Here is a 22,915-nt window from a genome sequence, read left to right on the forward strand (position 1 = left end):
ACCAACCTCTATCTACTCCCGAAACACTTTCATCACCCCAGAAGGATACTTAGCACCTATCAAGCAGTTCCTCCCCATTCCCTTTTCTATTCAACCCCTTACATCAACCAGTGTGTGTTCTGACTCTATGGATTTACCTATCCTGGACATCTTATATAAATGCAATCATACAATGTGTGACCTTTTGTATCTGCCTTCTTCACTTAGCATAATGTTCCCAAGATTCATCCAAGGTATAGCATGAGTCATTATTTCATTACTTTTTATGGCTGAATGATATTCTGCTGTGTAAATATACCAATTTATTTTCACTCATCAAGGGATAAACATTTGGATTGTTTCCATCTTCTAGCTATACTGAAATGGTGCTTCTATGAATATGTGTGTACATGTATTTGAATACTAGTTTTCAGTTTCAACGGGGGAGGGTACACACCTAGAAATGAAATTGCTGAGTCTTATGGTAATTCTGTATTTAACTTTTTGAGCAACTGCCAAGCTATTTCCCCCAGTGGCTGAACCCACCAGCAATGTACAAGCATTACTCTTCCTCCACATCCTCACCAACACTTGTTATTTTCCTTTTTTTTTTAAATTACAGCCATCATAGTACCTAGACTATCCTTTGCACAAGTTCAGTAAGACCCTCCGTTGGATGCCCAGCCTAGGACATAATCAAGAGACAACAGTATCTGAGAACTAGAAACAGAATTTCTGAAACTAGAATGGCACTTAAATATCATCTAGAAACACAACAAATTATTACCACTACGTAGTGATCTTATAAGTGATTATTATTTCTATCCTTCTGCTTTTGTATTTTTCCAAGTTTTATGCTATCAACATTTGAAAATGTGCCCTGCAGGTTATTTCCTCTCATTTAAGTCATACAAACCAGGGTTGGTATTTCTCCAACCAAAAGATGATCAATAAAACTGTTCCACAACTTCATGGAAAGTAATGAAGGTATTTTTATAATTACGAACAAGATAATCTGGCCCAACCCTCTCCTCTAAAAGGAGGAAAAAACTGAACTCAGAGAGAGAAAATGACTTCGGAAAAGGCTATAACTACTACGGTCTTGTTCACACTTGTTAGATGGCTTTAGGAAGGTCAAGGCAAAGCCTTCCCTAGACTCCTACTTATGGTCTTTTCCACTTCATTACTTCACATTACCAAAAGTCCAGCTATCAAGCCTATTTGATTGCATATTAATGCATTTTACAAATATTAAATTCAGTGCCTACTTGATCCGGACCTGATAACTTTAAATGGTGAAAAGTGCAAAGACAGAGAGAGAAAGAACAAAACAGAGCTATAAAAAAATGACTAATGAGGTCAGGGAAGGTTTCTGAGAAGGTGACATTTAAGCTGCAACTTGAGTGAAATGTCAATACAAGAAAAGAACACTGGCACCTCTTAAGAGACTACATATATATATATACACACATATACATATACTTATAAAAATTTTTTCCCCACAACCCTAAGTCGGAGCATCCTGGACATAGCCCCCCAACGCCTACATTAGCCATCTTTTTGATGCCAGTAGCCCAGGAAAGGGAAGGCTTTCTTTGTATGTTTAATAACTTCAGGATTGAAATCGCGGTATGGGGTGGATGCCACAACTCAGTCTGATAGGTCCAAGAGCTCAAAATCCGACTTCTGACTGAGTTCCTCCTCCATTATTATTCTTGTCCTTTGGCCCCAAAGCCCTTGCCAGAGATTGGCTAAGAATAGGCCCGCCTCTCGCTCAGGATTCGCCGCGAACTGCAGGAACCCCTCCCCCTCCACCTCATTATTTGCTACTCCTAGGTAAGTCCCGCCTCTCCATGGAAAAGATTGGCTGCGTGGCTCCCAGCGTCGTTAGTGCCTGCTGAGAGTCTGCGCCGCCAGGGACTTGGAGAGGTGCGGTTCTGACAACAATGGCTGTCACGGCGTTTGCTGCGCGAGTGCGGCTAGGCGTGTTAGGCGTTAGGGCCATGCAGGCCCGAGGCTTCAGCTCCGAACGGGTACGCTGGCAGGAGTATCCGTTGTCCCATCCCTGAGCGCGGATCCCATCTCTTCGCACCTTTACCGATGTTCTCGTCTCTCTCCGCAGTCAGAGGACTCCCGCGCGGGTTCGATCCGGGAGGCCGGTGGGGCCTTCGGAAAGAGAGAACAAGCTGAAGAGGAACGATACTTCCGGTGAGGCCCACGGAACCCCGAATCCAGTCCGAGATCTCTCAGAGCCTTCGGATCCTACTTAGACTTCCAGTCCCCCTACCCTTCCCTCCCTGGTGTCCTAGGGGCGCCCATCCCCCAATGGAACTCGCAGGACCTGTACTTAGTTACCCCTCACACTTGAGGTCACGACTGTCGCCACTTATAGGACGCTCCCCTGCCAAATAGTCCAGAGGCCCTTTTGGGGGCCTAATGCCATTTCCATCCGCGTGTCTCCAGAATTCTCAAACCGTGGCTCAACTCTTCCTGAATCATTTACCATGCCCACCCAGGGAATTCTCCCCTGGTCGTGCGAAGTGGCTTCCAGATTCTTCCAAGAGTGTCTAGATCCCACTGCCCAATATTTGCAGACCTTCTGAGCCTGCTTTCCGTGGCCCTCACCCACTCCTTAACCCTTCTAAATTCATTTTTCTCCTCCACATGGATGAACTCCCTGACTCTTCAGACCCTCAGCCATTTCTAGACCCTCATGCGTCTCCATTTCGGCCAGAGTGAGTGGGTCACAGGAGCTGGTGGCAGCTGCTTTTGGTTGGAATCCTCCTCCCGCACTTCTTGGAGACTTTTGCCCTGCCTAGCCCAGCCCAGCCCAGCCCAGCCCAGCCCAGCCCAGCCCAGCGTCTGGGCTGGATAGATTTCTCCCCTGCATAAGAGTGGAGAACAGGCTGAACCTAGCAAGTCTTTCCCACCCCTTAGTTATCCTTTTCTGACTTCTACCCCCAGTGGGGAGCAGCTTGGAACTAATCTTCTGTTTGTCCTTTGGTCTATCTTTTCACTTCTGCCCTTTCTTACTCAATCTTAAGAATTATCACCATGGGCGCACTTGGGTGGCTCAGTTAAGCATCAGACTCTTGGTTTTTGGCTCAGGTCATGATCCCCCAGTTTGTGGGTTCAAGCCTGGCATCCGGCTGAGCACTGACAGTGTGGAGCCTGCTTGGGATCCTATCTCTCTCTCTCTCTCTCAAAATAAATAAACTTAGAAAAAAAATTATCACCGGGGCACCTGGGTGGCTCAGTCGGTTAAGCGTCCAACTTCGGCTCAGGTCATGATCTCACAGCTTGTAAGTTTAAGCCCGGCGTCGGGCTCTGTGCTGACAGCTCGGAGCTTGGAGCCTGCTTCAATTCTGTATCTCCCTCTCTCTCTCTCTCTCTCTGTCCTTACCCTGCTTGTGCTCTCTGTGTCTCATAAATGAATAAATGTTAAAAAAAAATTTATCACCATGCCAAACCAGAGAGCCAAGGCAGAGCCCTTAGGGACCATCTAATTGGGCCTCCACATTTTACGTGAAGGAAAACCGAGGCCCAAATGTAGCCAAAGCAACATTTGAATGTCCCTTCTTGAGACCTAAATTGAACTGCCAATACTTTTTTTTCTTTACCCTTCATTTTGGCCTTTTCAGTGAGCCATGCATTTCCCTATGCAAAGAAAGCCCCCTAGATAAATTGAGATAGGACATGGGTATTTGTCCTTTAACAATACCCCTTTGTCCATACATCCCTCCTTTTGCTCTTTTTTTCCACAAAAAAGGGATTCTGGTCTCTGGGTGGTTCCTGTCGTAAGGTGTTGGGGACTTAATGTCACACCACTCTGGAGTTTTCTAAAGAGAAATCTGAAAGGAATAACTCACAAACGATGGAATTTCAGGCACTGGCATCAGAATAATGGAATCATTTGGTCATCTCCTAAAGATGGATATATCCCGAGATGGAGTATTCTATCACTGGTGGGGTTTAGGATAGAAGAGGGTGACCAGCCAGACTCCCATGGGATTGGGACTGCTGTTCTTTGCCTTGGGTATTGTGGGTTATGCTTAGAGATCTCTGCGGGATGAAGGATTGGGATTAAACACAGCCACTGTGTCCTTGTAGAGCGCGCACTAGAGAACAACTAGCAGCCTTGAAGAAACACCATGAAGATGAGATCAGTCATCATATAAAGGAGATTGAGCATCTGCAGAAAGAAATTGAGCGGCACAAGAAGAAGATTAAACATCTCAAACGTGATGAGGAGGAAGATGATTAAATGCACACAGTTCCCATAGAATGGCTATGTATTGTTGCTCACTTCTATGTAAACATAGTCCTGGTTTTATTAAATATCTGTGTGCTGCCAACAGATTACAATAAATTATCATCAGTGAATTGTGTCGAATGCCTTCTTCCACTGTCTGGAAAGGGGTAAGAGGGACATACTACTGGACTGCTAAAATGAATCAGACAGGGTACCTGCAATAGGGAACTCAGAGCACAGTGTGATAAGTGCTATGCAATTTATGGGGCAGGGGGCTGTGACACAAGGAAATTCCCTCTTCCTTTCTGGTACTAGTCAGAGGTGTTCAAAGAAAGCCTCTTGAAAAACAAACCCTAATCCAAAACCTGAGGTTAAGAGCAGCCTGGAAAACAGGAATGATAGGATATCATTCAAGGCACCATCAGTCCATTTTGCATTTATAAAATGATTAGAAAGGGGTACCTCGCTGGCTCAGTCGGTAGAATGTGCTATTCTTGATCTCAGGGTCATATGTTCAACCCCCATGTTGGGTGTAGAGCTTACTAAAAATAAAAATTAGAAGGCACCTGAGTGGGTCGGTTGGTTAAGCATCTGACTTCAGCTCAGGTCATGATCTCATGTGAGTTCGAGTCCTGCATCAGGTGAGTTCAAGCCCCGCTTCAGGTGAGCCCCACTTCTCTCTCTTTCCCTTCCTCCCTCCCCCTCTCTGCCCCTCACTCACTTGCACTGTCTCTCAAAAAAAAATGAAAATTAGAGAACTCTTCATATGAGCTAGTTACCTCTTGTTCTAATTAGCCTTGTACAAATTGAAAGAACTGGAATTAGAAATTATGTTTTGCCTACGGTCGCTCAGTATTGTGGAGTTGAGGTTTCCAAGTTAGTTAATAGCAGAGAAGCAGAATTATTTCTTAGGTTATATTTTGCTTTGCTGAGTGGGCTCTTGATTCAGATTTGACTGTAAGGCTTGTTTAAATTATACAAACGAGTGGTGCGACTCCTCCAGGCCAGAAGAATAACATTTGGGGCCAACATCAACACCTTTCCAATTCGCCAGTTTAATAGATCATTTGCCCCAGAATTGTGATGAGCCTTTTGTTGCAAGACTCTATTACAAAAAAGGCTTTAAAGCCATTGAATGGTAGGTTTGGACTAGTCATTGACCCTGCCCTTGAAGAAAAGATGTCTGTTTCCAAAACGCATGTCCATTGCTACTGCTGGTGAAAAGTTTATGGACACTCCTGAGATGTGAATGCTGAGATTCAAGTGGCCAGCAATAAAATTACCTCAAAGAAGCAATGCAAAAAATGATCATAAGTCACATGCCTTTTTTTTTAACTTTACAACACTACAAAATTTGAAAAGTTAAAATTAGTTGAGGAAAAAGTAACATCTTCCATTTTGCACTTTATGACCCTCTTCCCCAGCCCAGGCTTACAAAATCCCCTAAGTTCATAGATGATAGTGCTTTTGTGACTTCTGATCAATAATTGCCTTATTGGGAGTGATGTTCCATCTACACTCACTTAGTGAGTGTACCATCTGCTCTTGACATTTATTTTTATTTATTTTTGAGAGGGGGAGACAGAGAATCCCAAGCAGGCTCTGCGCCATCGGCTCAGAGCCCGACATGGGGTTCGAACCCACAAACCGTGAGATCATCACCTGAGCTAAAATTAAGAGTCAGATGCTTAACCAAATGAGCCACCCAGGTGCCTCCACATTTATTTCTATTTTAAATTAAAGTCACTCTAATGATTGGATAAAACAAGCAAAAAGTTGAAACTTTGCAGTGAAGATGAAAAGCAAGCTCGAATTCTTATAAAGATAAAATGAATAATTTTTGGAGCAGCTTAATTTAAAAGTACCTGAACTGTATGAAAATGGTAACTCATGGTCTTTTTTGTTGCAACGTATCTTTCGTTAATTTTTCTATCATGCTATAATAAAAGTAAGATAAATATTGTTTAAAATACATTTAAAAATACATTTTGAATACATTTATTTTTTTGTGCTAGAACCATTTTAATGTAATTATATATATCTGCCAAATCCAGGAAGAAAAAGTTTATGCATATATAACTTTTCCAGTTAACATCTGCAAGCATAAATGACAATGATCACAGTCTATAAATTCATCAGGGTCAGAGCAATTGACAAATGTCTCCATACTGCTAGACTTAGCAACAGTAAATTACAGATGAATTAATGTCCTGTTTCTCTTCTCTCACTCTCCTTGTCCAGAGATATTTTGTTGTAAAGTTTCAGTGCAGCTCACCTCCAGCCAAAGGCAATCTTTTTAGGTAAGTACTCAGTTGCTCTGAATTTGCTTATAATTATAACCTACTTAATCACAGAGGAACATCTGTAGAGGTGGAGTTCAAGGTTGCATACAATAACAGGAGATCCCAGTTTTGAAGTTTAGCACAGATTAAAAACCACAGATGCACCATTTATATAAGACACACACTGACTGTCTCCTAAACTACATATTGACTCCTTATGAACATTATTTTTAAAAAAGTAGTGCATCTGGGACAATCAGTCGCACAATTCACACAGCCCTGAAAAGTTTTTCAGTGCCAACTACCAATTGGTCATGAAACGTGAGTGAGGTTGAGACACTTCATTCCTAAGATTCAACCACGGATTGGCTAAAACATTGGAACCCCTCTGCTTAAGAAGGCTATGTCCTTCCCTCCTTTCCCTCACAATTTAGTTTTGTTTATTTTTGGTGGTGTTTGGTTGCACATGGCTAGAATGCTTTTGGTCACTTTGCAAATCAGGAAAACAAATGACCTAAAACTATGACAGGATCTTAAGTAGACTGGTTTGTCCATTTCAGGTTGCTGGTTGCTGGTGGCCCCTCTAAGGCCCTTCATTTTTCCTTCTATGCCTCCCGGAACATTGATTAGAAGATGAGTCTGAGCATCATCCCATCTAACTCTTTTAACCAATGCCTGGCTAAACCTGGAATGTCCAGCCCAGTATATTTAAAAATCGCCCACAAAAAGGTTCTACGGATCTTCACAAAACCTGGTATTTCCACGGGGATGTCTGATCTTTATATTCCAAGCAGTCAGCATTGAAGTTAAGCTTCCAGGAGGCAGTTTGGTCCTTATGATCCAAACAATCAGTGGTTGAGTTAAAATCCAAGCTTGAAGCTCCATATTCCTGGGTGGAAAGAGAAGCCAGGGACTGATTGAGATGGCTGTTGACCGCATTGGTACCAGGGGCTGAGCGTGGCCCCTGGTCCAGGAAGCTGGTGATGTATATAGGGGTCAAATAAGATCCACAGTCCATGTCCCCAAAGTAGGAAGCTGAGCCAGCATATCCTTGACTATAACCCGAAGCCTGAGTATAGGTCATGGGACAGGACCTCTGCACGCAGGAAGAGGAAGTGGACAAGGGATCTGACAGTGGGGAGATGGAAGCTGGGCTCCAGATAGACACGGGAGCACTGCTGCTGGAAATGGCCGGGACTGAGGTGCTAGAGGGGGGAGCGAATTGGCCACTCGTTCCACTCTCTGAACTCACCTCCCGAGCTGGAGAGGTCTTCTTTTTGGCAGGTGTCACTTTGTTTTGACCTCCATTCTGTTGCTGCTGCTGCTGCTGCTGCTCCTGTTGGCGGCACTTAGCTCTTCGATTCGTAAGCCATACCCGCGTAGCTCACCGAGGGGCGCAGCAAGAACATGCCCAAAGTGATCAGACTCAGTCCGTTGACTGCGTAAGGCGGTTGCTTAAGATCAGACATCATGCCAAGGTTGTTTGGAGGCGCAAAATCGGCCCAAATCGGGGGGGACCCAGCCAGAAGGTCTCGCTTCGCTGGGGGTGGACAGATTCAGGGTCCTTAGTGTGTGGGTTTGGAGCGTTTGAACTATGGGCAAAGCAAACAAACAAACAGAGATGCTGGTTTACTGCTTCACAGGCACAGCTTTTCCACGTTCCACCACTAACTTAGAAAGCTTAAATATACTTGTTTAAATATATCTTTGTTGGGGCGCCTGGGTGGCTCAGTCGGTTAAGTGGCCAACTTCAGCTCCGGTCATGATCTCACCTCTGACGAGTTCGAGCCCCACGTCAGGCTCTGTGCTGACAGCTCAGAGCCTGGAGCCTGCTTCAGATTTTGTGTCTCCCTCTCTCTCTGCCCCTCCCCTGCTTGTACCCTGTCTCTCTCTCTCTCTCTCTCTCAAAAATAAATAAATGTTAAAAAAATTAAATATATCTTTGTTAAAATCCTCAGATAATTTATATGATATGAACCAGTAACCATAGACACGTAGCACAGGTCATAAGATTCCCCAGAAGTACCCCAGATGTTTCTTAGAATTTGGAAAATACTCCAGCAGGGGTTCTTAAAGTGCTCGCAGGCCAGCATCAGCATCACCTGGGAGCTTGTAAGAAATGCAAGTTCTCAGGCCCCTTCACAGACCTGCTACACTGAGGGTAGGACCTAGAAATCTGTTCAACAAGCTTCCCAAGTGATTGTAATGTCCACTGAAGTTTGAGGGCCACTGTACAAGTAGCTTCTCATGATATTTGCTGGCATTCTTGGGCTTAGGACATTTTTATAAAGGCAGATTACTAAGTATAACTACATATATCGAATACAGATCTTCATATGAATCCTGTTTCAGGATAAAAATAAAGATATGTTAAAATTATTCTTGTACAAAACATGTTGACATTTTTAGAGCATAGCATTCCCTGGAATAAAATCACTTTTGTTTACAAGTAACAGAAAACCAACACAGGCTGGCTTAAGGAAGAGAAAAAAAGTGATTTTTTTTTTTTTTAAAAGAACAGGGGCTATTGTCTCAGAATCACAACAAACCTTAAACAAACGAAACTCAGGAAAGGCAAGGACCAGAGAAACTCAGAACTGCAGGAGCAGATCTATCGAAGCAGCTTCCTCACCATCTGTGTCAGTGCCTTTTTTTCTTTCTGAGATTTCTATGGAATTTTGTACAATGAAGTTCTTTAACAATAGCACAACAGTTTATATTTATGAGAACTTCACAATTATTTGTTCATTAAATCTTGTGATATTTCTGGGAAATAGACCCACGCCATTAGTTTACTTTTATAAGCAAAGTAACCAAAGCAGGGAATCGTGAAGTTTCTCCAAGCCACACAGCCAGGTTTCTGCTGAGCAAGGACTTTCCTTCAGAGCACCTGCTCCCACGAACTTAAGCTGTAGTCCCAGTGTAGTGGTTCAACTGCCTATTAAGTTAGTTCCCCCCTCAATGTGGGACAGGTTGGGGGAGTGCCTGGATATCTGGGAATGGTTGGTTAAGGTGAAGGCTCCTGAAAGTAAATGTAGAAGTGCCAGTGGTTGGCGTTGGCATTGACATTAACATCTGGGCTGTATCATGAATCCCATCAGTATGTCAGTGCCTGCCTATATGACACAAACACACGTTTGCAATAGAGTCTAGTTTGACATTTTCACATCAGTAAGTCTAAAGTTGTAATTCCCAACCTGGACAGCACATTGAAATACCTGAGAGCTTTAAAATTAAGTCAAAGTCTCAGAACCAATTAAATCCAAATATCTGAGATGGGGGTGTGAGCTTGGATATTTTCAAAATTCCCCTGTGGCCCAATATGTGGCCACAGTTAAGAACCACTGGTATAAGGGATCCTGCAGATCTGGTGGTATGGTTGGGCAGATTGTTCACTGGATAAGGACACCTAACTGAAGGGACCAAGGAAGACTAAAATTCAGCCCACACCCTGCTCACCAAGCAGTGTCCTCTCGGTTAGGGGTGGCATCTATTCTAAAAGAGTCACCTTTTAACTAATTCCCACAAAGAGGACCCTGGGTCATTCCACTATTCTTGAATGTGCATTGCTGTATATTCTACATATGCCATTTTCAGATTTTAAAACGTGTATTCAGGAGTGTCTGGGTGGCTCAGTCAGTTGAGCATCCAACTTCAGCTCAGGTCATGATCTCATGGGTTGTGAGTTCAAGCCCTGTCTCATTGTCTGTGCTGACAGCTCGGAGCCTGGAGCCTGCTTCAGATTCTGTGTCTCCCTCTCCTCCCCTCCCGTGCTCACACACACTCTCTCTCTCTCTTCCTCTCAAAAATAAATAAAACATTTAAAAAAAAGTACCCCTTTGAAAAATGTATTCATTAAAAATTATATTTAGCATCTGCTACATGGTGGACACTTGGCATACATGGGGTACACAACTACAAAATAATCACAGCTCCTGTCCTTTTTTTTTTTTTTTTTTTTTTTTTTTGGATAAGCTGTATGCCCAACATAGCACTCAATTCACTGACCTGGAGATCAAGTGCCACATGTTGTGCTGACTGAGCCAGGCAGACACCCCACAGCTCCTGTCTTTATGGAACCCACAGCCTGTTGGGAAGAACAAGTGGTTAAACAATATGAGAAGTGTTCTAATGGGAGTGTGTGCAGAATGCTGGAGGAATGACACTGGTCAGGACACTTTGACAAGACTCCAGACAGCCTCCCATATGCCACTGGCCCAGGCACCATTGAATCTGCCAGATCATATGACCCAAGTGGCAGAGCAGCCTGCATGGCAGCCTGGCCTTCTCTCTTGCTCTTATCCCCACGCATAAGTAGCAGCTTTTCAGGTTTTTCAATAAATGGGTTGGAGTAACACACTCAAATGGGGAATGTTGCCTCCAAACTCCAGAGTTCCACTAGGTGTTACGCCTCTTTCCTCATTGTAGGAGGGGACAGATGAAACAACTTATCCTTCATCTTAGAAGGGATAGCACAACATGCCACACATCATTGGATCCCTAGAGATTTCACAAAGATAGAAGGCCCCAGAATTTTTGTCAGATTTATTTTCCACCCTCTGACACACAGATGTCTTACCAATAAGTCTAGAGTAGTTGCTACTTCTTGCTCACTAGGGCCCATTAGCACGATGTCATCAATGTCATGGACCAGGGTGATGTCCTGTGGAAGGGAAAGGTGATCGTAATGGCCTGAATGTCTGTGTCCCCCAAAATTCATATGTTGAAATCAGACCCCCCTAATGTGATGGTATTAGGAGGTGGGGCCTTTGGGACATGATTAGGTCATGAGGATGGAGCCCTCATGAATGGGATTAGTGCCCTTATAAAAGTGACCCCAGATGTGAGCTCAAGCCCCACATTGGGCTCTGCACTGGGCATGAAGCCTATTAAAAAAAAAAAAAAACAAACTTACCGGATCTTTCACTCTCTGCCATGTGAGGATACTATGAGAAGTCTGCCAGTCAGCAACCCAGAAGAGGGATCTCATCAGAACCTATTCATGCTGGCAATCTGATCTTGGACTTCTAGCCCCCAGAACTGTGAGAAATAAATTTGTTTTTTATAAGCCACCCATTTATGGTACTTTGTTACAGCAGCCTGAATGGGCTAAGACAGTGATCACTTGCCCTGTGAACCAAATTTTGACATAGAGCTGAAGAATGGATATATTCCTGAGGCAGAACAGTGAGGGTATATTTCTGGTCTCAGAATTCTCCAGAGAAACAGAATCGACAGCATGTATAGGCTATATAGAAGTGATTCAGAGATTATGATGGCTGAGAAGTCCCATCATCTGCCATCTGCAAACTGGAGACCCAGAAAAGCCAGTGGTATATTCTAGTCCAAGATCAAAGACCTGAGAATCAAGAAAACCAACAGAGTAAGTTTTAGTGCAAGGGCAGAAGACCTATGTCCCACCTCAAGTAGTCAGGACAATGAGAAAAAATTCTCCTTTCCTCTGCCTTTTTGTTTTATTTGGGACCTCAGTGAATTAGATGGTATCCATCCACATGGGGAAGGGCAATCTGCTTGACTCAGTCTACTGAGTAAAAGCTAATCTCCTCTGTAAAATACCCTTACAGACTCACCTAGAAATAACATTTAGCCAAATATCTGGGTGCCCTATGGTCCAGTCCAATTGACCCGCTAAATTAGCCACCACACCAGCTGAAAGCAAACTGTTTCTTGTGGTCCTTATCGACAGGTATGAAGAGAAAAGCATTTGCCAGCTCCATAGCTCCATACCAGATACCAGGGAATGTGTTCATTTGTAACCCCATGTTCATCCTTTTCTTACCCCACATTGTAGGGAAAGTGACCTTAGAAGCAATTAGAAGAAGAAGAAGAAGAAGAAGAAGAAGAAGAAGAAGCAGAAGCAGCAGCAATTAGCCAAGCTCACTACATTTCTTAGTTTGACAAGAATGTTCAAAAGTATCATACATACTGTCACTAGATCATTGCTTCTTACAAGTAGTTGATTAAGAATATCTGATGGTGAGAGCACCTGGCTGGAGCACACAGCTCTTGATCTCAGGGTTGTGGGTTCAAGCCCCATGTTGAGTGTAGAGAATACTTAAAATCTTGGGGTGCCTGGGTGGTTCAGTCAGTTAAGTGTCCAACTCTTGATTTGGGCTCAGGTCATGATCTCACAGTTTGAGTTCAATCCCCACGTTGGGCTCCATGCTGTCAGTGTAGAGCCTGCTTGGGATTCTCTCTGTCTCCTTCTCTCTCTGCCTCTCTCCTGTTTGCATGCATGCACACACACTCTCTCTCTCTCAAAATAAATAAATGAACTTAAAAAAAATAACATAAAATATTTTAAAAAGTACTGATACTGGCATTTTTAATATCTTTATTGCGAGATCATACCATAGACTATCAGTGCTATCTTTACTACCAGAAATAGAGCCATTAGTGTCTTTTAAGTCTAATAAGAGTAGAAGAGCCAATTCCAGAGCCCCCAGAATCAATTCTGAAACTCCTCCTTACATTTCTGTTCTTCTAGAACCACTCTCAGTACCAAAATCTGTATCAGTCAGGGTTCTCCAAAGGAACAGAACCAATAGGATCAATTATGGAGGCTGGCAAGCCCCAGTGTCTGCAGTCGCAAGCTGGAGACCCGAGATGGTATAGTTTCAGTCCAAGTCCAAAGGCAGGAAAAACTGCTATTCCAGCTCAAGGCACCTAGGCAGGAGAAAATGCCCTCTTATTTGTGGGAAGATCAACTATTTTGTTTTATTCAGGCCCTCAACAATACTACTCTACCTATTCAATGTTAATCTTATCCAGAAACACCTTCACAGACACATCCAGAATAATGTTTCACCAAATGTCCAGCCACCCGGACAAGTTGAAACCTAAAATTAACCATCACACCTCCCTTGCTAAGCTATAATTGCCTGTGCGGCCTGTAGTGCTCTGCTTGTTTGGTGACTTCTCCAAGCTGTCTTTGCAATAACTGCATTCCTTGTCATGGTGGTCCCTGACATCTCTATTCCGTTATCTCAGCAATCAGCCAGTGACCTAACAAAGATTTCTCTTTCTTTTACTTTTTAAATGTTTATTTATTTTTGAGAGGAGGAGAAGGAGCAGAGAGAGGTGGGGACAGAGGATCTGAAGCAGGCTCTGTGCTGACAGCAGAGAGCCTGATGTGGGGCTTAAACCCATGAACCATGAGATCATGACCTGAGCCAAAGTCAGACGCTTAACTAAGCCATCCAGGTGCCCCAAGATTTCTTTTTTTTTTTAATGTTTATTTATTTATTTTGGGGGGGGAGGGGCATCAAGAGGGGAAGAGAGAATCCCAAGTAGGCTCTATGCTGTCAATGCAGAGCCCAACATGGGGCTCAATCCCACAAACTGTGAGAACGCAACCTGAGCCGAAATCAAGAGTTGGACACTTAACCAACTGAGCCACGCAGGTGCCCCAAAGATTTCTTTAAACACTGAAATTTAAACAGCCTCTTTCTTTGGTAAGCAGTCCCCTGATTATTGTATATGGCTTGTTAGATTCCAGCATTCCAAAAAAGTTTATTCTGACCATCTCTGCCAGCTTAGTGGCTGTTTCAGTGGACAGAACAATTCCTCTTGCTCCCAACTCTACCATTTTTGATCATTGAGATGCTTTTTAAAAATGGATAATTCTGGGGTACCTTGGTGGCTCAGGTTGTGATTTCATGGTTTGTGAGTTCAAGCCCCCCATCACGCTCTGTGCTAACAGTGTGGAGGAGCCTGCCTGGGACTCTCTCTCTCTCCCCCTCTCTCTGTCCCTCCCCTGCTCATGCTCTCTCTCTCAAAATAAATAGATAAACTTTTTTAAAAAATGGAAAAATCCTAACTTCTACCCTAGACATCATGAATTAGAATATTGAGGAAAGGTCCAGTAATCTGCATATTTTATTTCAAAGTTTATTTATTTATTTTGAGAGACAGCAAGCACATGAACAGGGGAGGGGCAGAGAGAGAGAGGGAGAGAGAGAATCCCAAGCAGGCTCCGTGCTGTCAGGGCTCAAACTCATGAAACGTGAGGATCATGACCTGAGCCAAAACCAAGAGACGCTTAACCAACCGAGCCACCTGGGCGCCCCCAGTAATCTGCATTTTAACACAGCTATTGATCTGGGCTATGACTCAGATCTAACAAGAGTCTACTTTGCAAATTTCCAATTCTTGGAAAACACTCAGACCCAGCTTGAGTCAGACAATCCCATTTAGTCTAAAAGGCCAAGGCCAGGAGAGTATGATTATGGCCCACTGTTGTGTGTATGGGATAGTTGCCATAGGTGGAATTGCGAGCCAGGCAGATATCTCAAGAGTTGTCTGCTTCAGTCATTAACTAAAAGACCCTGATGAAATCTACTCTGAATGTTTCTTTGTCAACTTAATCACTATGCTCTTATGCCTAGTGTATCTTCCTCCAGAAGATTCTGGCATTGTCAACAGTTTTCTTTTCTTTTTTTAATGTTTATTTTTGAGAGAGAGACAGAGACAGAGAGTGAGTGGGGAGGGGCAGAGAGAGGGAGATACAGAATCCGAAGCAGGCTCCAGGCTCTGAGCTGTCAGCACAGAGCCCGATGCAGGGCTTGAACTCATGAACCACAAGATCATGACCTGAGCCAAAGTCAGACGCTTAACCGACTGAGCCACCCAGGCACTCCTCTTTTTTTCTTTTTTAGAGAGAGAGAGAGCACAAGCAAGGGAGAGGGGCAGAGGGAGAGAGAGAGAGAAAGGGTGAGAGAGAGAATCTCAAGCAGGCTCTATCCTCAGGGTGGAGCTCAACACAGGGCTCAATCCCACAGCTTGGGATCATGACCTGAGCCAAAATCAAGAGTTGGACGCTCAACTGACTGAGCCACCCATGTGCCCCACCATCATTTTTCTGATTTCGGAAATGTTCCTCTGGTTGATGCCTCCAAGTTTCTCATTCCATTCTCCACATCTGTCACCCAAAAAACAAAAGTTATTTAGTTCTTGGGAGACAGATGTAATGAATTGAAAATCACCTGCTCTGTGAAACAATAAGATTCTTCTAGGAGTATACAAATTATTTACTGAATGTTTACTATGTTCCAGGCACTGTGCTAGGTGCCAAAATACAACAGAAAACCAGACAAGGTCCGCCTTCATGGAGTTGCCATAATGTAAGAAAGGCAAAAGTTAAACAAGTTCATACCTTAAGTGGAAGAAAAGTAAAGCAGGGTAAAGGGATATAAAATGGCTGAAATTTAATTATTTTATATAGTGCGATCAGATAAGTTTGTCACCTTATGGAGTCACCTGTGACCTGATAAGAGATAGGACTAAAGAAGAATATAAAAACAGGGGCACCTAGCTGGCTTAGTTGGTAGAGCCTGCAACTCTTGATCTCACAATGATTTCAAGCCCCATACTGGGCATGGAGATTACTTAAAAAAATAAATAGGGGTGCCTGGGTGGCTCAGTTGGTTGAGCATCTGACTTTGGCTCAGGTCATGATCTTACAGTTCATGGGTTCAAGCCCCGCATCAGGCTCTCTCCTGTCAGCACGGAGCCTGCTCCTGATCATCTGTCTCCCTCTCTCTCTGCTCCTCCCCCACTCATTCTCTCCCTCTCTCTCTCTCTCAAAAATAAACATTTAAAAAATGTTTAAAAAAATAAATAATTTATGAAAAAAATAACTTAAGCTATGAAGATACAGAGCAAAGCTGAAGTCTAACAGCAAAGGCAAAGGCTTTGAGACAATAGTGGTTTAACATGGTCAAAGCAGGGACCCCTGGGTGGCTCAGTCGGTTGAACATCCAACTTTGGCTCAGGTCATGATCTCACAGTTCGTGGGTTCGAGCCCTGCATCAGGCTCTGTGCTGACCTCTTGCTCAGAGCCTGGAGCCTGCTTCAGATTCTGTGTCTTCTTCTCTCTCTGCCCCTCCCCCATTCACGCTTTGTCTCACTCTGTTTCTCAAAAACAAATAAGTGTGAAAAAAAAAAACCAAACAAACAAACCATGGTCAAAGCAAAGTAGCCAGTACAGCTGGAGCAGATTAAGTGAGGGGAGTGAGAAACTGGTGATATTGCACATCTGGTAGCAAAATTTCCACCTCTGAACATAGCATTTGTTGTTGTTGTTGTTGTTGTTGTTGTTGTTGTTGTTTCTTACATTCCATTTGGTTTTATAAAAATGGGCTCACTTTGGCCTGGTCTTATTAAAAAAACCAAACACCCAAAGTTAATGGGCACAGAACTAAATGAGGTAGTTACAAGAGCCTGGAGAGTAAGACGAGAAACCCTGGCTCTAATTCCCACTCTGCCACTACCTTACACTTTGACCTTGAGCAAGGGTGTGTTTGAGCAAGAGTGAACAAGAATAGAAACAAGTGAAGGTGAAAGGGAAGGCATAGGGCTTTGAATACCATGTTAAAGAATCTTGACCTTGTCCAGAGGTTTCAAAGGCAGGTTCCTACAGAGGCTAGACCTCTAATGTGAGTCAAGTGGTCTATGTGTTATTATTATGGAAACTGAGAACTGGAGGAGACATGCCCAGCTACTTAGACCTGCTGATAGCACCAGGAATGCAGGCCCAGTGTTAACACATCTTACATGTTTTCGAAGATAATTCACAAATTGGGAGATTTTACATAAAATCTCCTACTTTTAATTTTTATTCTGAAATTTTAAAATTATTTTTAAATCTCCTAATTTTTATTTTTTTAATGTTTATTTATTTTGAGAGAGAGAGTGAGCACACGAGTGGCGAAGGGGGAAAGAGACAGGGAAAAAGAATGCCAAGCAGAGTCCACAGTCAGTGCAGAGCCTGATGTAGGACTCGAACTCATGAACCATGAGATCATGACCTGAGCGGAAATCAAGAGTCAGATGCTTAACCAACAGAGCCACCCAGTCGCAGCTCCCCTCTCTAAGGGATTTTTTTTTAGTTACAAACATAATACATCTTGTCATTATTAAAAAAAATTTAAAGAACTGTATAAAGAATCTTATAATTTCTCTATCCTGCCTCCACTCCAGAGGTAACTGGATGCTAACAGTTTGTTTCAAACTGTTTATCTTTCCAGACAATTGTTGCCTCTGTGTAATCATATGATATCTATGAGCTTATTCTATATATATCATTTGTAACTTGTTTTTTGTTTTAACATTAAAACCTGCGCACCTTTTCATTTCACACAGAGCTGCCTCCTTCTGTTTCTTTGCAGCAAGATGTTCCATTGTGTGGGTGAATCTGTTTCTTACTTTAACCAATCCCCTTTGATGGGTATTTTGAGCGCTTCCACTTTGACACTTTTGCAACAACAGAACACCTAATAGGAGGAATACCAGCTTAGGGCAGAAAGCCTGAAAAACATTACAAAACACAAAATGGGATAGATATCATTTCGTGTTATTTCTTTTTTACCTTTGTACTTCCCTGTATTTTCTAAATTTTCTCCAATAATATATGTCATTTATAACTTGGACGGGAAACACATAAACCAAAATCAAATGTTCATTAAAAAGAAGAAAAGGAAAAGGAAAGAAACGGAAAGCCAACAGAGTAGTCCCCGCCCCCTTCCGCGAAGGCGGAGCCAGGCGGAGGGAGGGGCGGGCAGGCAGGGCCTGCACCAATCAGAGCTCGGTTGATAGGTAGAGTCTGGAGATTTGGAGCTACTCCCCGCCCCACAAACCGCCTCCGGGCTTGATTTCCTAAACCAGCCTGGAAACCCGCCTGGGCCTAACCAGTGCGCAGTTGCGCAGCTGGTATTGGCTGCCATATAACCGCGCCCATCTTCCTGCTCATTGGCTGCCGCGGTTTACGAAAGAGGAGCCTGTTGCTGAGTGAAAAGAAGTGCTGTAGCTTTTTCTAGGGTGAGACGTTAGGACTGTAACCGTCTTGGGTGCCTTTGGGTCAAAAAAGCAATGATACTAACCTGCTAAGTGCCAGTCTCCGTGCTCCAAAATTCTAAATGTTAATGGTTAAACCTCCTTTCTTGAACACCGTCTGTCAGTCACAGGGTCAGATATGTTAAAATAAGAACAGTAACAAAATAAATAATAATTACAGTTTGTTGAGCGCTTGGTCCGCATCAAGGCTTGTTAAGGAATTTGTATGCATTAGCTCACGTCCCCACAGTAGCCCCTGTGGAGGTAAACTTGATTGCCCCATTTTACACAGCAGGAAACTGAGTTTCAGAGAAGTGACGTGACTTGCCTAGGTTCACACAGCTGGAAAGGGTTAGAACTGGAAACTTGAACTCCGATATCCTGAGTCCACGTCCAACTTATTTTGGGGACGGAATGGGTACAGACTCTTTCAGTAGGAAGAGATGGGACGGGATGGTGGCAAGATGCTGGAAACATTACTCCAAGCACAGGCCTCGGGGTGACTGAAAATGGACAATGGGATGTGTAGAGCTTCTAGGAGTGGAGAGAGGGAGGGGAAAGAGAACAGAGAAAAGCCAGTTGTTTTCCTGGAAATGTGAGGCTCCCGGGGCAGCCTACAATGATGCAAGTGACCCTGCAGTGGGGGCCTGAACTAAGGTTGTAGTCTCTGCTCTGTGACCAACTTTCTGTGGGCCCGCAGGCTTCCTGTCTGTAAGATGAGAGTAAGCCAAAACAGGGGGAAGTACATTCAGGTAGGGAGTCTTTGGGAGTATGGTCCATGCTGGCATCGGAGAATCCTCAGCAACCACACAATCTTTAGCTGTTGCCTGGACTCTTTTCGGGACCTTCAGGCGGTGACATGGGACTGGACAATCCTGTAAACTCAAAATGGTTTAGAGGTGGCCCTCAATCCACCCTTTCTTCCCTCCGTCCTTTCTGAACTGTAGCAGAGTCTTGCCTGCAGGGGGCGCTGAGGGCTCGCTCAGCCGACAAAACCAAACTGAAATTCTTAATGAATTATCCAAAAGAACCCAGCTGGTCAGTTTTTGTATTTTATTTACTAAGAGGGGTGAGGCTTTTGAAACCTGGACGTTTCTGTCCGCAGTATACAATTGACGAAACTGAATTATACGCCTTGCCCAAATCCCATACGGCGGCTCTGAAGGTTTAGAGCTCATTTCAGTTCCTTTGTTTTACAGATAAAGAAACAAAACCTAAAAGCTAAAAAAAAAAAAAAATCACTTTGGGTCACATGGCTAAAAGCTAGCATCCAGGTGCCTGACTCCTGGGCAGTGGTCTTAGGAGATAGTTGGCTTTGTTTCTTAGAGTCTATGGTTGTCCTACCCCTAAAGCACAACTCCAGGGCACAACTTCAATTTTGCTGTAAGGCTTGGCAGCTCACGACCTGTGAGCCAGAAGGTTCTTCCTGGGCACCTAGCACCTAGCACTCATTAAGCACCTACTTAATGAGTAATTAAATGGACGAATGTGTGAATAAGCCTTGGAGGGTGGGTCTGCTTTTGGTTTTATCAAATCGGTTAGAGTTAGGTTTCTTCCCTAAAAGCTCCCCCAAGGCAGGAATTGTATTCTGAGCTGGGAGGGGGTGTGCATGAAAATAATAAAAAGAGCACAGAAAAGTACCTCTGGGGTGATAAATCACAGCCCCAGATAATGGTCAGGGTACAAGGTTATTATAGCAGAGTGATTCCAGAATTTGGGATTAGAAAATTAATTCAGAAAGAATGAATACAGAACAGAAGAGAATCCCATTAGGGTTAAAATCTGTGAGAGGGTCTGAAGCTAAAGAAACCTCAAAAACATTTCAAATCCAATCTAGATGTATCTTCAGGGCTGGAATGTGATTGAAGAATTAAAAAAGCTTTGGCCAATCAGTGGCCTCAACATAGATGATGCAAGAGTCGAGTGAGTATGGCAACAGGAGGTGGAGATCTTTACCGAACCGAAAATACAAGGTGTGGGGGTGGGGAGGAATAAGCCCAGCCTGTGTCACCAGGCCATGCCGTGCTGGGCAAGAAGCTTCACTGCTGGATTTTTCAGAGCCCAGGATAGTGCTTGGTACACACTAAATGGTTAATAAATATTTACTAAATAAACGAGAGAGGGAAGAAGTGGGAGCCCTGACCAGCAGGTTTGAGCTGAGTGGAGCTGGTTCAACAATTCATCTTTCACTGGTTTCTTTTGCTTGGACTTCAACTGCCCTAGCCATCTTCAAATGACAACTTGGCTTTTCACGGAGACTGTCCTATAAAGAGGGATGTGCTGGCCCACCAATTACAGGCCACTTGACAATTATATTCCTCACTCCCAATTAATATATTATAATTCTACTCTACGCATTACTTCCTTATGCCAGACTGCTTCTTACAATTCATGTCCTTCTCTCATCCATGGTGTATGTAGTTTCTGCTTTGGAGTCATTCCTGCCTGGGTTTGAAATCCTTACTCAACACATTACTAAGCTATCTTGGCCAACAAACCTCTTGACCCTCAGTTACCTCATCTGCCAAATGGGGGCATAATCCATACCTCACCAGGTTGTAGTCAGAGTTACATGAAATAATAGACATATCCTGGACTATTGTTTGAGCTCAGTAAATGGCAGTAGCTGTGTCTCTCCTCAGCTTTCCTTCCTCAGAGACTGAGTCACAAAAGCTCATCAAATTGAGAATATTTGTATCTTTTGCTTTTTCTTTTCACAAAATTACTAACTTTGCAAGTGAAGCCTTGCGAATAATTTAGTCGTTTCCTTGAAGATCCTAAGGGATTATTTTACAGAGGAGGGTAACTCATATTTATTGATTCAAAAATGTTTGCTGAGGACCTACTACATGTTGGTGGGGGATACAAAGGCAATTAGACACTGCCTCAAAGGAGCTCTTCGACAGCCTGGTGCAGTCAAAAGAAGATACTGTATGACCTTGACATGAAATTTTACCTTCTGAGCTCAAGTTTCCTCACTTTGCAGAAGTGATCAATCACATATTCCATTGTTAGCTGAAAGGAATGGGTAAGATAAGCAGAGATGATAACAAGGCTGCATCACATTTAAAGATCAGTGGTATAAAGAGGTAGAAACAATGTGTTGAGGAGTGGAGGAGTGGAAGAGATTATTTTCAGCTGAGCTGAAAAAGCAACCCTTTCTGTAGGAAGTGGCATTTTTGAAGGCTTCATTCAGGCCACAAACACGCATGAAAGCATTGCATGTTGGGTAGGATTTCAGTGGGCAGAGATTTGCAGACAGAACCACTGGAAGAAAGGTTTGAAGGCCAAACAAGAAACATGGATGTGGTAGGTGATAAGACTGGAAAGGTAGAATGAGGCAGATCTTGGCAGATACTGTCAGTCTAGAGGTTTGACCTTTATTCTTAGTTGATGACATACCAGTAACATTTTTTTATCTAAACACTGACACTAACTACAGAGTAGATTTTAAAAATGAAAGCTGAGGGGCACCTGGGTGGCTCAGTTGGTTGAGTGCAGGACTCTTGATTTGGGGCAGGTCATGATCTCATGGTTTGTGAGATCGAACTCTGCATTGGGCTCCGCAAGCTGAGCGTGAAGCCTGCTTGGGATTCTTTCTCTCCCTCTCTCTCTGCCTCTCTCTCTCTCTCTCTCTCTCTCTCTCTCAAAATAAATAAACAAACAAACATTAAAAAAATAAAAATGAAACTGAATCTGACATATGGGAATTTACAGGGGAATTCAATTCAAAGAAAGATTCAGTCACCAAGGGCATATTATTGGCAGGACAGGTGGCACAAGGCAGAGACAAAGATTTCAAGACATGGGCCCTGCCCTCAAAGAGTTTATAATCAAAAAGGTCAGATAAGACATGCATGTAGTGGTGCCTGGGTGGCTCAGTCCTTAAACCTCCATCTCTAGATTTCAGCTCAGATCATGATCTCAGGGTTCGTGAGTTGGAGTCCTTCATGGGGCTCTTCACTGACAGCGTGGAGCCTGCTTGGGATTCTCTCTCTTCCTCTATCTCTGCCTGACCCTCTCCTCTTTCTCTGTCTCAAAAATAAATAAACATTAATAAAAAGACACGTACACAGAAAATTACAATACAAGGTAGAGTGGGGTAAGTGTTATAATAGAGCCCCGGTCCAAGTGCCTCCTTGGTTGCTCAGCAGAGGGTGAAATTCATTTCCTTCTTCCAAGAGGCTGGAGGCAGGAGACCAAATTAGAGAGTCATCCTTGGAGTGGTAAGCCTACTCTCATAAGGTCTCAGAGGGGACCTTGGAGGTCATCTAGTCCACCCTCGCTCCTGCTCCTGCCAGGATTCTCTATCCAGAGTAAACAATGACTTCAAGATGGAAACAAAAAATGGAGTTCTAAAGAAAAACTGTCAAGGAAGAGGCTGTGGGAAGGAACAGGAGATGAATTCACCTTTGAGGTGCTGAAGTGCTGGTAGAAGCAACTTATTCCCAAATGGAGCATTGCAGTCCAGGAAATGGATGAGATCAGAAAGAGTGTGTCTGGAGAGAGGAGGGATAAAAACAGAAACCGGGGAACACCCACGTTCCAG

At 43.5% G+C, this 22,915-nt stretch overlaps 1 protein-coding gene and 1 pseudogene across 1 annotated transcript; one reads left to right on the top strand and one right to left on the bottom strand.

Moving 5' to 3' along the window:
- The first annotated feature begins 1,852 nt into the window (after nt 1–1,852).
- ATP5IF1 (ATP synthase inhibitory factor subunit 1) lies at nt 1,853–4,362 on the top strand. Its single transcript, XM_015075054.3, has 3 exons — nt 1,853–2,012; nt 2,102–2,187; nt 4,090–4,362. The coding sequence occupies exons 1-3, from the start codon at nt 1,926–1,928 to the stop codon at nt 4,241–4,243; spliced, it is 327 nt and encodes a 108-aa protein (XP_014930540.1). The 5' UTR covers nt 1,853–1,925; the 3' UTR covers nt 4,244–4,362.
- Nucleotides 4,363–6,178: 1,816 nt separating this feature from the next.
- Nucleotides 6,179–18,134, bottom strand: LOC106977561 (homeobox protein OTX2-like; annotated as a pseudogene).
- Between the last annotated feature and the right edge of the window lie 4,781 nt (nt 18,135–22,915).

The sequence above is a fragment of the Acinonyx jubatus genome, chromosome C1 (assembly GCF_027475565.1).
Source record: "Acinonyx jubatus isolate Ajub_Pintada_27869175 chromosome C1, VMU_Ajub_asm_v1.0, whole genome shotgun sequence".
NCBI lineage: Eukaryota > Metazoa > Chordata > Mammalia > Carnivora > Felidae > Acinonyx > Acinonyx jubatus.